Source organism: Tachypleus tridentatus, chromosome 13 (genome assembly GCF_004210375.1).
Source record: "Tachypleus tridentatus isolate NWPU-2018 chromosome 13, ASM421037v1, whole genome shotgun sequence".
In the NCBI taxonomy this organism is placed as follows: domain Eukaryota; kingdom Metazoa; phylum Arthropoda; class Merostomata; order Xiphosura; family Limulidae; genus Tachypleus; species Tachypleus tridentatus.
In genome coordinates, this window is record NC_134837.1 from 107,406,583 (window position 1) to 107,420,772 (window position 14,190).

At 35.3% G+C, this 14,190-nt stretch overlaps 1 protein-coding gene across 4 annotated transcripts in view; it reads left to right on the plus strand.

Moving 5' to 3' along the window:
* The window catches only part of LOC143240602 (GATA-binding factor 2-like), a 65,205-nt gene that overhangs the window by 17,353 nt on the left and 33,662 nt on the right, over positions 1-14,190 (plus strand). For 2 of the 4 annotated variants that reach the window (XM_076483312.1, XM_076483314.1), the window contains exons 3-4: positions 1,372-1,422; positions 3,176-3,321. In XM_076483312.1, the coding sequence (XP_076339427.1) occupies positions 1,372-1,422; positions 3,176-3,321 (197 nt within the window). The remainder of the gene's footprint in view (positions 1-1,371; positions 1,423-3,175; positions 3,322-14,190) is intronic. The other 2 variants (XM_076483313.1, XM_076483316.1) reach the window with 1 other exon arrangement.

Consider the following 14,190-nt stretch of genomic DNA (forward strand, 5'->3'; position numbering starts at 1 on the left):
AGTGTCATGGAATCCAGACCCTACATTTCAGCTCTATCGGAGGCATCTAAATGAAAGACTTACAAACCGTTTAGAATATCAATGCTGAAGTAATTATACCGTTTCAACCACGACCAGCAGTGAACAGGTAACTAGGATTAAACAGCCCTCATCAGTCGTAACCCCAAGCTAAACAACCACTATTGCAAAAGCTTGAACCTCTGCGACCATTTCAATGTTGTTCCTACTCTTTCAGTGTATTCTGTGTGGCTGAAAGCACGCATAAATAATTCTGTTGCAAAGGTATTATTTCATTGTTTAAACGAAGACGACCTGTCTGCACCTTTGTATTAATGCACTAAATAAAAGCAGTCGTAAATGAACAGCTCTCTTATTTCCTTCCATGAGAACTTTTCATGTTATCTTACTTAATTTTCAAACGAACCATACGAGCCGCTTGAAGAAATTAGTTGTACGAAAGCAATAAATAATGCTTACACGACAGTGTTTTACCTCCTGCGGGTAAATATTATATATATATCAATCGTGTGGTAGTCAACGAAAGGCAGTTCTTTAATATTTGTCAATGTGTATTAAGTGTTAATGTTTTCTATTCTTAACTGTATTTATCCTAAAAAGTTCTGAATGTTGACTGTTGTAATTTAAAATTATATAAAAATGAATCGCTTATATACTGAAGCGTTTTTTTAAAGTCAAAGGTGTCTCTCTCAATAGAGCCGCTGGGAAACTTAGAAAGTGGATATATTTTCTACATAAAACTGAAATCGTTTCATTTTTTATAGTTATGTGTTCCAGTCCTAACTTGCTTATCTTTACAAGATATTGTTGCGTATTAATACTGTTCACTGTTGTTATACACAGTACATTGACGAAAATTATAGTGCATAATGGGTGGTGCTCTTGACACTCAATGGAACTGTATTATCTAGTATTTTACTCTGTGATATTGTAAATTTTCTAATAGAAAAACGTTCTATTATAATTGTGTTAATCTTATTTAATCGTATTTTTGTAATTGGCTCAAAACTTCGGCATTTCATAACACTGATAATTTAGCTATTGACTAAAAACAAATAAGAAATAACTCAAAATATTTTTAACAGATGCTGTTTATGCGCATATCTGAATTTTACCTATTCTGATTTGTCAATCCTGGTGTTTCAATTTCAGAGAATAATAAAGAATAGAACTTCCACCTGTTCTTTTACAGTTGACGGTTTAAAAAATGCTATTTTCGAGTAATTTTTCCAGGTGTTTTTTTTCTCCTTTTCTCAGATATTTTCAATAAATTCACGGTTCCGTATTAAAATGTGTCGTATCAGCCATTAGTAGTCGATCATTCAGTTATTATATGTTATCTATTACTGGCAGGTACTTGCTACCGATGGAAGTTAGGACTCAGCCCTGTCTGCCAGTATGCAGGTTAGCTATCTTACATGTCTATACATACTTTTAAGCCGTGCAAGTTGTCTTTTTCTGACGTATAACACCTTGAGCACTTGTTAACGGTTAAATAATGGTTAGGAGTTTTGAGCGATCGTTTCTTATAACTAACATTTCCTAATGCCTTACGCATTCTGTCATAACTAACACTAGACAAAGCCATGTAAGTTCTATTGTAGCTAATACCATCAAATGCCCCACACATTTTAATGTTGTTAGTTACAAACTATTTAATGTCCTGTGCGTTCTATTGTAAATAATACTGTCTAATGGCTGTATACATTTAATTATACCTAACATTATTTGATACCCTGTACGTTTTATTGTAATTAACATAACCTAATGTAATGCTTTGTATTGTAGTTAACGTAAGTTAATGGCCTTTGCGTTCTGTAGCAGCTAATACCGTCTAATGCTTTTTGCTTTCTGTCATAGTTAACACTATCAAATACTCATCTCTTATATTTTAACTAATGCCAAATGCGTTCTATTCTAATAACAGTATTTAATGCCCTATGAATTCGAACAAGAAGTGGAGTAAGACAATAAGAGTTTTAAAGCTACACATATCAAGTTATTATAACCACTTTAGTAGAAAAGTTACAACTGACTGTCACGTGCACAGGTTTAAAGTACAAAGTAGGAGCTAACGTGAAGGTTGAAAATACTTGTGAAGAGTTCCAGTTATTCTCAGCTAAACTAATTTACTTTCACCAATACGACTGAATACTACGATACTGCTTAGTCACGTAATACATATCATGCAACGATTTTAATTGTACTGTACGAAAAACATTTGATTTTCTTCATTTGTCCATATTCAAGTTCACGATTTTTCCATTATAGGTTTGGTCTATTCAAATTATTAGGGAATGTGTGTTTCACCAGTAAATACATTTTCAAGTGCTAGAAAAGAGAGGGTCAGGTCTTTAATTTGGTTGTAAGTTTGGAATGTTTGCGAGCACGTGCCTGACGCGTCGTCATTCGCTCGTTGATTGGACATTGTTTATATAATAAAAATCTTGTTGCTAAGGTTTAAAAACGGATGATGCGAAACAGGTTGGAATTTGTATAATGTCTGTGTATAAAGGCCGCTCGGGCAACCAGAACAGCGATCGACCCATAGTAACACTGAAGGCTAGTGGCTACAATCTTTAAAATAGAACGTTTGTAAGGAGCGAAGTTCTAACATCACTTCCTCCCTTTGCTCCCCTACGACGACTAATGTATCAAACTAACTATTGAGATTATTGATATGGGAAACAAAATGATTGTTTCAGTCATTTTTATCTAACATCATTTTATGTATACAAAACGTGATCTTTTTACTATCACTGATGAGTGACCTATTTATTTTTATGGCAGTTGAATCTTAGATACATGAGTGAATTGTCCTTAGTGTCCTGTAATTCTTAAGAAGTAGTTTTATTTGAAACTCTTCACATAAAGAATGCACTAGCAGTTTTATTGATACTTGAGAAATGCATGAAAACACTTTATTAATCGATTGTGATAAATAATTATGTAATGTCCTGTATCTGTAATATAGATCTTTGGGTAGTTTGTTCAGAAAGTATGCTCTTAAACGATAGGTGGTCTTCGATACTTAAAATTTCTACTAGATTATGATTTATAGAAAATAATATAAATTAATAAAATGTTCTTAATATGAAAGTACTTTTGCAAAACTTTATTAAACATTCTGTTTATTATTTTTCTTTAATTCTGCCAGAGGGTCGAGAGTGCGTCAACTGTGGAGCGACCTCTACACCTTTGTGGCGTCGGGATGGCACTGGCCACTACCTATGTAACGCCTGCGGTCTCTACCATAAAATGAATGGACAGAACAGGCCTCTTATTAAGCCTAAACGACGTTTGGTGAGTACCATTATAATAAAAAACTAGATTTAAAAACACTACCTATATAGTGAATTAAACTGAATTTACAGAGGTAGTGGACTACCGATGTGGATATGTGTGTGTATATAGGGTGTAACAAGAACTGCTTATTTGTAACACAGTTTAACGTCTTACTAGTAAACAAACAATAAGTAAGTTTGTTTCAATTGTTTTTATATAGTACCAATCGTATAGTGCTAACTATATAATAACTTTTGCCACATCCTGTACATGACAATTCCTAAAGACTAACCTCATAACATTTTAAGCTTGCATGTCCAATAGATTTTCATGTCTCTGACTAAGATCTACACACAAAATTACCAAAGCTAACAAATGCAGAATATTACCAAGAACACTGCTGCTGAATGCCTTACCCTTTTACAATATTATTTGCTAGCAAATGTATTATCTCTAGCAATATTATTTGTTAATAATACCTTATCTTTAGTGGCAGGTTGTGTAATGAATAATCTATCTTAAGCAGTAACAATTTACAGTGGGTGCCTTATTTTTATCAACAACATTTGCTAATGAATGTTTACCTTTGCTAGAACCATTTCCCAGAGGATGAATCTCAATAGGATACTCTTCTTTTAATGGTATAATTTACGAGTAATTGATTATCTTTAGCAGCTGCACTTGCTTGTGAATATCTTATTCTTAGCAGCAGAATTAGCTCGTTAATATTTTATTTTTAGCATCAACATTAAGTTTTTAAACATTTTTATCGCTATTAATAAGTATACATCATTTATTGTTTAAAATTTCCAGTAAAGTTTTGCTTTCAAGATACAGCAGGCATGAAATATATATTTAGTTGGTTTGGACACAAAAAATATTCATTTATATTTTCACCTAAGTATTAGATGGTTGTTGTGGTTTGCCTAATTAGTGCAAAACTACATTATGCACCATATGCATTATACCCACACGGTGGATTGTTTGTTGTTGTTTTTTTTTAATTTCGCGCAAAGCTACACGAGGGCTATCTGCGCTAGCTATCTCTAATTTAGCAATGTAAAATTAGAGGGAATGCAACTAGTCATCATCACCCACTGCTAACTCTTGGGCTACTCTTTTACCAACGAACATTGGGATTGACTAACGTTATAACGCCCCCACAGTTGAAAGGGCGAGCATGTTTGTGGCGACGGAGATTCGAACCCGCGACTTTCAGATTACGAGTCTAGTGCCTTAGCCACCTGGCCGTGTCAGGCTCACAGGGTGGAATCGGATATCTGATTTTAGCGTTGTAACTTCGCAAAAGTATCTGAGATCCATCGAGCAATACTGAATTTTGTTAATGTATCCAAACAAAAACATTTTTATTGAATGTTTTAATTTTCGTGTATAATTTGGAATACATATGTATTGTTTACTGTAATAGCGTCTTATCTTTTAAATGCTTACAAACAATAAACGTTTGTAGTTATACACAAAGCTGCACAATGGGCTATATGTGTTGTGCCAACCAGGAGTGTCGAAACTCGATTTCTAGCGTTATAATTCCGCAGACTTTCGTCTGTGCTACTGAAAGGGGATGGTGGACGATAAAAAATGAAATTCAATACCGTGATTTGGGTTTGTTTTTTGCGAAACATGCGAGGTTGTTTTCATTTCGAGTTATACGCCGTTTGTTTACTAGACCAGGTTGGATATCAATCGGACTTATCCTTACATATCTAGCATGCGAGTTATTTCAAACAGACAGTTTATAATATATACGATTTTTGTATGCACTTACCAACTTAACCTTGCTTTATTCAGTATCTGTGTTGTGTCAAGCGCTGCTATCGAATCTCGAATTTTAATTACAAGCTCACACACATGTTTACCACTGAGCCATCGTAGGCGCGGTTCATTTGGGCTTTATTAATTTGTTTATTTAGATTACAGTTGTCTTTCGGTTGTAAAATATACCATAAGAAAGTATACTAACGCCTTTTCAGTCTATTAGTTTATGTTTAACATAACCTCGTTTAAAATTATTCAGAAAGTTTGTTTGCTTTTTGAATTGATACTTTTTAATTATTAATATGTGCACTGAGAGGGATCTGTTGTTTGTTTGTTACTGAATATCTCGCAAAGCTACATGACTAATTTAGCAGTGTAAAACTGAGGGAAGGTAGCTAGTCATCACCATCCACCACCAACTCTTGGGCTTCTCTTTTACCAACGAACAGTGGGATTGACCGTTACTTATAACGCCCCCACGGCTAAAAGGATGAAGATGTTTGGTGCGACGGGAATTCGAACCCTTAACCCTCAGATTACGAGTCGAGTGCCCTAACCAGCTGGCCATGCCGGGCCAGTTATTCGGAAAGATGTTGCGCTAACTTCCTTTCATTCCGTTACTTTTAGGCAGTGTTCGAACTTGTGTAATTTGTATTGTTCTCTGTGGTGCTATTTTAACATCTCATGAGGACTCTAGCAGAACAGAATATTCAGTACCTCTACTGAAACAGTTAACTCCTGAAATAGTTTACTATGCGGTAGGAAATGTCTTCAGTAAGGAAAAAAATAAGTTTGTGCTCTCCAAATTGATGACTATTTGACTTCTGCTACAACAGATGATTCGCTTTACTGTAGATTTTGAAAAAAAATGTTCAGTTCATTACATTGTTGGTACCTCTTACCTTACGGCAATAAACGTTTTCGAGTTAACTGTTAACCAGTTCCTTGTATTATGCTTATAGTTTGTTTAATTCTGAAACCTTATGAATGAAAACCCAATCGACATTTTCATTATAGAAAACGAATAACGTCATGATGTCAACTGAAACAAATGTTGAAATTATTCTTTGACGCGATATCTTGTTGACCAAACTTACTATGTCCTTGCAGAAGAGCTGTGGATCGTTCTTTTGTGTAAATTTGGGCCGTCGAACAATCAAGACAGGTCAGCCAGGCTTGTTCAAGAAAGTTGTTTTTGTTGTTTTTTTTCGGTGGTGTTCCCCAGCTTCTCGATCTGTTATCAGGTAACCCGTAATTAGAAACAACGGTTTTTAAGATACAGGCAGGAGGTGTCCGCTAATACGTATGTCATGAAAATAGATCATTTTAACGCAACTTGTTAACCAAAATTGAGATCCTCTTCCTGTTTTACTTATCGGTGCTGAACGATAGATAGCCCGCATTAACTCGGAAAATTTTGTTTAACACCTTGCTGTTGAACTTTTTATTCAACAGATCTGTCTTCACTGTTGTAGTGAAGGGAAACAAGATACACTGGGAAAATTGGAGCTCATTTTTATCATAAAATGTATCCAAGGCATAAATTGAAACTTTTCATCGAAATGAATTGGAGAAGCATTTCATTGAAAATAATGTTGATCATGAAATCGGTTTTGGTTGGGTTATTTTTACACCTTAATAATTAAACTGTGAACTTCATAACCTATTTGAACTCTTTGCTTGTTGTCTTTTTATAATAGCCGCTTGTAGCATTACATATACGTGATAACATCGAGTTTAGAGAAAAGGTTTGGGTAACTTTGAAACCTTCATACGGGACCTGTTGGTTGTCGAGCTGCAGCTGTTTATTTCACTATATCATTACACCTGTGTTCTACGTTACACAGATGAGTTTCAAAACCTTACAGTCAGTTAACGTAAACAAGAGTAATCCCTATTGTGTTAGCTTTGGAATTAACAACAAAATAATTTCTACATGTTATTATTATTTTGTTTAAAACTCGCTTTTGCATGAAACTGTTAGAACTGTTTTGGTAAAATATTTTTTTCTCTATTTACATTTCATTTATCAAACCAATCCAAGCCACTGATATAACCATTCATTTAACAAGTCACTAATATAACCATTCATTTTACAAGTCACTAATATAATCATTCGTTTTAGTGACACCAGTTTTCGTTGTTTTCTATTTAAAAGAAAAAAAAGTTTTTTGGAAGATATTTATTAGAAAGTATGGAATTTAGTTAGAAACATAGTCTAAAAAAAGAAGTATAAGAAAAAGAGGCCTCTTATATCTCACATGTTTGTGTAATTTTTCAACTGTCGAAAGCAGTCAATGTTGATAACAGCACCTATACTTACTTAAGTATGGTAAATGTGGGTTGGCACCTGTTTTGTTTGTCTAAGCAATACAAAGAAGAGTCGTCTAAGATCCCCTTGCTGCCCGGAGGGTAACGAGGCTTTATTCTCTGTTGATCGAAGGTTGGGGTTAAGTGGGAGCACGCGCGTCTAAAAAGGCAGTCTGTGCAACAAACTGACTGACCCATAGACGCTCGCACGGACAATAAACAACAGTTATGACAGATGTAAATCTCTAAGTGATCACGTAAAAAACATCAATGTAGCAGAATTTGCCACCATGTCAAAGAAAACAATTAGAACTCCATTTTACCTGGAAAACACGACGGGAAACGTATTACTGTGACCCGCCCTCCACAAGCTTTTAAAATAAAACTGCCTACCTATCATTTTAATTTTTATAAACGTTATAGGGCAGCGTTGGATCGTGTCAGTTTCTTTCATGTATATGAGGTAACAAGCATTCCAGTGGGTGGCCGTTTGAAACATCTAAGTTGCTGTTAAAGTGTTTCAGAATGCATCCGGTATTTATGTACCGATGCGACAAGTAACAAGTGGAAGTTCGCAACTGACTGAACGACATACGGACAAACTGATCGACAAATATATATACTTTTTAGTATATATATACAGTATTTAGTATTTAGTTTCTTTTTAGAAACATAATTTTAAGGACTACATAGTCCTTATATGTCATTATATCATAATGTCTCAGGTTAGTTTTTAATATTCTGTTTCATTGTTATTTCCTATGAGAATAATTTAGACTTTATTAATATGTGCACTGAGAGGGATCTGCTTTGTTTTTTTTTAATTTCGCGCAAAGCTACACGAAACTTATCTGCTCTAACCGTACTTAATTTAGCAGTGTAAGTCTAGAGGGAAGGCATCACCACCCACCGCCAATTCTTGAGCTACTCTTTTACCAACGAATAGCGGGATTGTTCTTTACATAATAACGCCCCTACAGCTGACAGGACGAGCATGTTTGGTGTGACGGAGATTCGATACCGCGATCCTCAGACTGCGATCGCTCAAACCACCTGGTCATGCCAGGAGAGAAGGATCTGAGCGCGACACAAACTTCTATAATATATATGTAAATTGCTTGTTTTATTTCGCACAATATTGCACGAAGGCCACCTGCACTACTCATCCGTAATTTTGAAGCGATAGAATACAAGTAAGACAGCTGGTTAGTCAATAATACCTAGCACCAATTATTCGACATCTTTTGTCACACCGTTTGTTGGATTTGACTGTATTTCTTGTAAGACACCTACCACCTCAAAACATGAAGCGCAATTTTTTTTCTTTGGGAATGATACGCAAAACATGTAGCCTCAGCGCCACCACTGTTAAGTGCTCTAACCCCTGGGCCAATTGGGTTCGTTAATGAAAATTACTGTTCCGCTTTTAGCGCATTTAACAAGTTAATAGATCAAGGACGACTTGCTGACACGTTATTAAGTTTTTAATTCGTCACGTACGTCCAAAGATAGCTCAGTGGTAAAATTGATGGCTCATAACGTTATATTTGGGGGCTCAATCTTTGCATTGAGCACAACGCAGATAGCACATTGTGCCGTTTTGCGAGTAAACGAAAATAAATGAATAAAATGTAAAGTATCTTAAGGCTTTTTGTTATTTCTGTATTACTGTTACATCAGCGGAAATTACTTGCTAATGCTGTTCACCACATGTTTCAAACAGTTCACTGAAGAGTTATTGTAGAGGGTTAAGTGTTGATGATGAATATCCAATTATCAAAAATCATAAGCTCTCGACAGTCCAAGATGTATGAGTTTCTGTGAGTGTTTGATTTTTTTTAAGTTGATTATAGTGAAACCACGTAATAATCTGAACTTATAATATATACTACTCTCATAATTTAGCTATGTGTATCTGATACAACTTCACTTAAACCGAAATGCCCCACAGCTCTAGCATGCTAGAGTAGTCTTACTGAACCACAATCAAGGTACTTCTTCTTTCAATAGCTCACAGCTTAGTGACAAGCTTGCTTTTCTTCAAATTATCGCTTTTTATTTATTAAACCTTATCCGCATAGGATTAGGTTCCCGAGGTCACTGTCAGATGAAACTTGTGATTACATCGGTTCATTGGCACGCGAAGATTCTTTCTCGGTGAAAACAGGAGATAAAAATCGAACCTTTTCTCTTCTCCTTTCCGGTTCAGTTGATGATCAGGAATATCCCTTGGCTGTTATCCTTTTATGCAAAATCTAACATATTCAGAGGCACAGAAGTCACCTAAATATTCTAAAAAGTAAATTATCTTTTGATTTTTAAAGGTAAACATTTGACTTTCATCTAAACTACAGAAATGCTTGTTTAGAAGAGAAGGTTCGATTTAGTACTAATAAAAGATTCTTAGCCCCAAATTTTGTATTTTTGGGTACGCTCCTTTTCCAGACTGAGATTGTAGAGGCATTGTAAACTATTTACATAAATACATACAATTTAAAGAAACAATAGACCTATTTGTCCATCTATGCCATCCCATCTATTAGACTAAACTATAAAACAAAAATATATCACTCAAAACCTGCATTTATCATTAGATAGTTATCAAGCCTTCTCGTAAACTTCATTAAATTAACTGCACTACCGCATCTGAAGGCAACCCATATCAAAGGCCAACCACCATTTTAGAAAAACAAAGCTTTCAGCTGAACATGACATTGCTCTACCAGAGTTTGTATATGTTAGTGTTACTATTCTCACTAAGATTTACAGAAACATAGCGTGCTGAAATATAAAAGGTAGAGCTTTATATATACAGACACTAGAATTTAGAATAGATTTTCAGTGAACGTTTTTGTACCTAAGAAAGACTTGTTTATTTTTGATATTTGTTACGTGTAACAAGTTAGAAATATTTCTATTCTAAAAATTCACGTAACTGACCACCTACCATTTTTTTGCATTGTCTGATAATTTTAATAATTTTTTATAAAGAGTAAAGTTCCAGCACTCTTTCCACCACATAACCACGTGATTAAGGCACTTGACTCGTAATCTTAGGGTCGCCGGTTCGAATCCCTATCATACCAAAAATGCTCTTCCTTTCGGCCGTGGGGGCGTTATAATGTGCGATCAATTCCACTATTTGTTGGTAAAAGAGTAGCCCAAGAGTTGGCGATGAGTGGTAATGACTAGCTGACTTCCCTCTAGTCTTCTACTGCAAAATTATGGACGGCTAGGGTAGATAGCCCTCGTGTAGTTTTGTGCGACATTCAAAACAAACAAATTTTTCACCCCCTTGTATTACTTACAGAAAGTAAGTTTGAATAATTTTGATACTTTTTCCGTAAATATTTAAATTTTTGATGAAATTATTTGTTAACCTAACCTGTTTCCTTCAACGTTGTTTCATATTTGATTCAGTGACAACAATTTTTATGCTGTAATGCAAAATTTCACATTCTGAAAACATTATAATTAGAATGTTTACATAATTAATAAGTAGTATGGCAATAATTTAGATTAGTTTGAATTTTGACCTATGACATTTATTCCAAAGTCACTAATAGTAGCAAGGCTGCTATGCTGTGTCAAAGTTTGTAGTTCATACCCGTTTATTCTATTACAATACTTGCATATACATTATATCTTCCTATATAAATAAGTATTAATATCTATATAAATATTAAGCTTGCGTTTCTCTTTCCGAAACTTTTCTCTCAAATCTCTCATTCAAACGGTACAAATTTCATATCTCTATTGAAGTCTTTCTGCAAAGAGAGAGGATTTCATAGTGACTTTTCAATTCAAAATTATCTTATCTGTTTTTTGCTAAGTCAAACAATCCAGTGCAACGAGTATATTATACAATGGCACAATGTTGTTGTCAACACGCGGCGACTGACTTTGACTGGCATCGAGTTCAACTTTAGTTTTTATTTGCAAAGTATTTCATACAAACAACACGTAACCAACGTGTACTTTATTTGGGAAGTATTTCTTATAAAGAACATATAACCAGTGTGTAATCTCCTAAAAAAACAAACATTACAGAAAATACAGTTTCTGTAGGCTTTTTCCACTTCCCCTCGGTGGGCTCAGCAGATAGCCCTATGTGGCTTTGCAATAAGAAAACGCACAAACCCTTTTTCCACTTATTTAGGTATAAAATACGCATGCGAAGCTCATTCAAAAGCAGGCCCGGCATGGCCTAGCGCGTAAGGCGTGCGACTCGTAATCCGAGGGTCGCGGGTTCGCGACCGCGTCGCGCTAAACATGCTCGTCCTTCCAGGCGTGAGGGGTGTATAATGTGACGGTCAATCCCACTATTCGTTGGTAAAGAGTAGCCCAAGAGTTGGCGGTGGGTGGTGATGACTAGCTGCCTTCCCTCTAGTCTTACACTGCTAAATTAGGGACGGCTAGCACAGATAGCCCTCGAGTAGCTTTGTGCGAAATTTCCAAACAAACAAACATTCAAAACCGTATGCTTATCATTTTGCGAATACGTATTTAGACGTTTCTACATATTCAGCTAAGTTTGTCTTCATTAAAACTTTACATTCATTTTGCTTTGCAATAATTTACCTTCATTTCATATCACACACTGTTATAATTACTTTTTAGTTACTTTTCCCTTACTACGGGTTTAATTTTTCGTTTTTGTGAGTTTCTTTGCGTTAAATCATAAAACTGTGTCATACGGCCCGGCATGACCGGAGGGTTAAGGCACTCGACTCATAATCCGAGGGTCGCGAGTTCTAATCCCCATCACACTAAACATGCTCGCCCTTTCAATCTGCGGGCGTTATAAGTTACGGTCAATCCCAATATTTGTTGGTAAAACAGTAGCCCAAGAGTTGGCGGTGGGTGGTGATGACTAGCTGCCTTCCCTCTAGTCTTACACTGCTAAATTAGGGACGGCTAGCGCAGATAACCCTCGTGTGGCTTTGCGCGAAATTCAAAATCAAACAAACAAACCTCTCTGCAGATTCGTGATTGACGGATTCCCATTTAAACTGAAACGTTTCCCCTACCAAAATCATTAACTTAAGAATAAAGTAACTTGAATGCAGTATACTAAAGGCTGCTGTGTGGATAACAATATTTATTCATCTGAACTATAAATACAATAGTAGAACTTTTTCAGATTTGCTTTTTTATTCCATGTGCAAGCAATCAGAACGTCTTTGAGACTGGATATTAGATAGTCGCCATCTTGGTTATATGACACGTAATACTTAAGTCTCCACACGTTAAAGGTTTTGGCTTCAAGCATAGCCATTGGCTTGCGTGCGCCTCAAATGTTCCAGTTAATGGTTCTACAAGACACAGTTATTTTGATTTTCCATCACTAACGATTTGCGTGCTTATGTTTTTTTTTGTTGTTGTTTGTTTTAAGTCCAGTCTTGAAAGACTTTTATTTCTTCGCCTACTGTTTATTTTACCAAAATCTCAAAACTCACACTAGCTCAGTATGACTAATTACCTGTAAGTTTTCGAAGAATTATCCAGATAAGACTTTCCTTCTTTTGTTAGAATATCTCGTAAACAATCTCTGTCAGATAATGAGTTTTTTCAAAACTCCATTTTGTCTTGGGCGACTTGAATCATCCTTTATTCTGCGTCGTTGTTCGCAAACCAACAGGAAAGAGTAACAGGTGGATTTTTAGTGAAAAGATGTTGTTCACATGTGATCAGATTTGGCCAAAAAACAAACAAACAAGTAGACAAAAAAAAATCAATTTTTGAAATGCCACACTATATCCTCTTTATTACAATAGGTATATCGAACTTGAGATAGAAGAATATCTTAAATAGGAAAGATTCCCCTCTCACAGATAATTACAAGCCTTATGTAATATTAAAAAGAACTAAATTTCTTAAAACTTACGGTACCAGACGCTAAAGAACGAAATACAATTTTTTTCTTCCGACAACCTACCTGGTTAAAAATTGGGATATCAAACTATATTCTTTCTGTTTTAAGAGAAATTACGTCAAAAAATTATATTATTGTGAATGACAACGTGATATTTTTACTTTTCTTTTAAATGCAACTGACGTTTCGTTCTGAAATAAACTTTGTAATGCCACCTTTTTTTCTCTTCTTTGCCTCCTCAACTGAATTGCACTGAAACACCCAACAAGTCCCGTTGCTTCTCTCTTCTGACGTTACACTGTCGTTTTGTTGGATATACGTAACTTTTGAGTCACAAGGGAGTATTTTGGCACATTATATTTCCCTTTCCGAAATACCTTCTGCCTGAGCCCCACTTTAAAAATATTTCGTAATACAAATTAGAAACCTACTAGAATCGGATTGACTATTACAGACATTCCAACTTTTAGATGGTAGTTTCTCACATTGTATCATTTTCTCAAAGCTTTGTGAGAAAGTAGAGATAAACCTATACTACTATAAGTTGCTTATTAAGAAAGGAAGATAAAGCTTACGTGGTATAGAATGCATTACAAGCTATTTTATATGCTTCAAATTCAGTACATGCAACGTCGCGTTTGCCTTTGCAAAGGTTTATAGAGGAATTCTGGAAGACATTCTTTTTATATACTAGATATATAATTGTGTTCAATAGACACGCATAAAATGCGCACGCATAAAAGGGTGTATTTTTTTAAAGCATGCACGGGCTAATGGAGCTTCGAAGAAAATCGTTTAACTCTTTTTGAGGAGATCGTTTTACATTTATCTGCAATGTTTGTGTTTTGCATAAGGCAAATAAGAAAGTACTTTTCATTTAAGATCCACTATCTCGCCTATATTTCAGTCCCCTTGGTGTCCTTTAC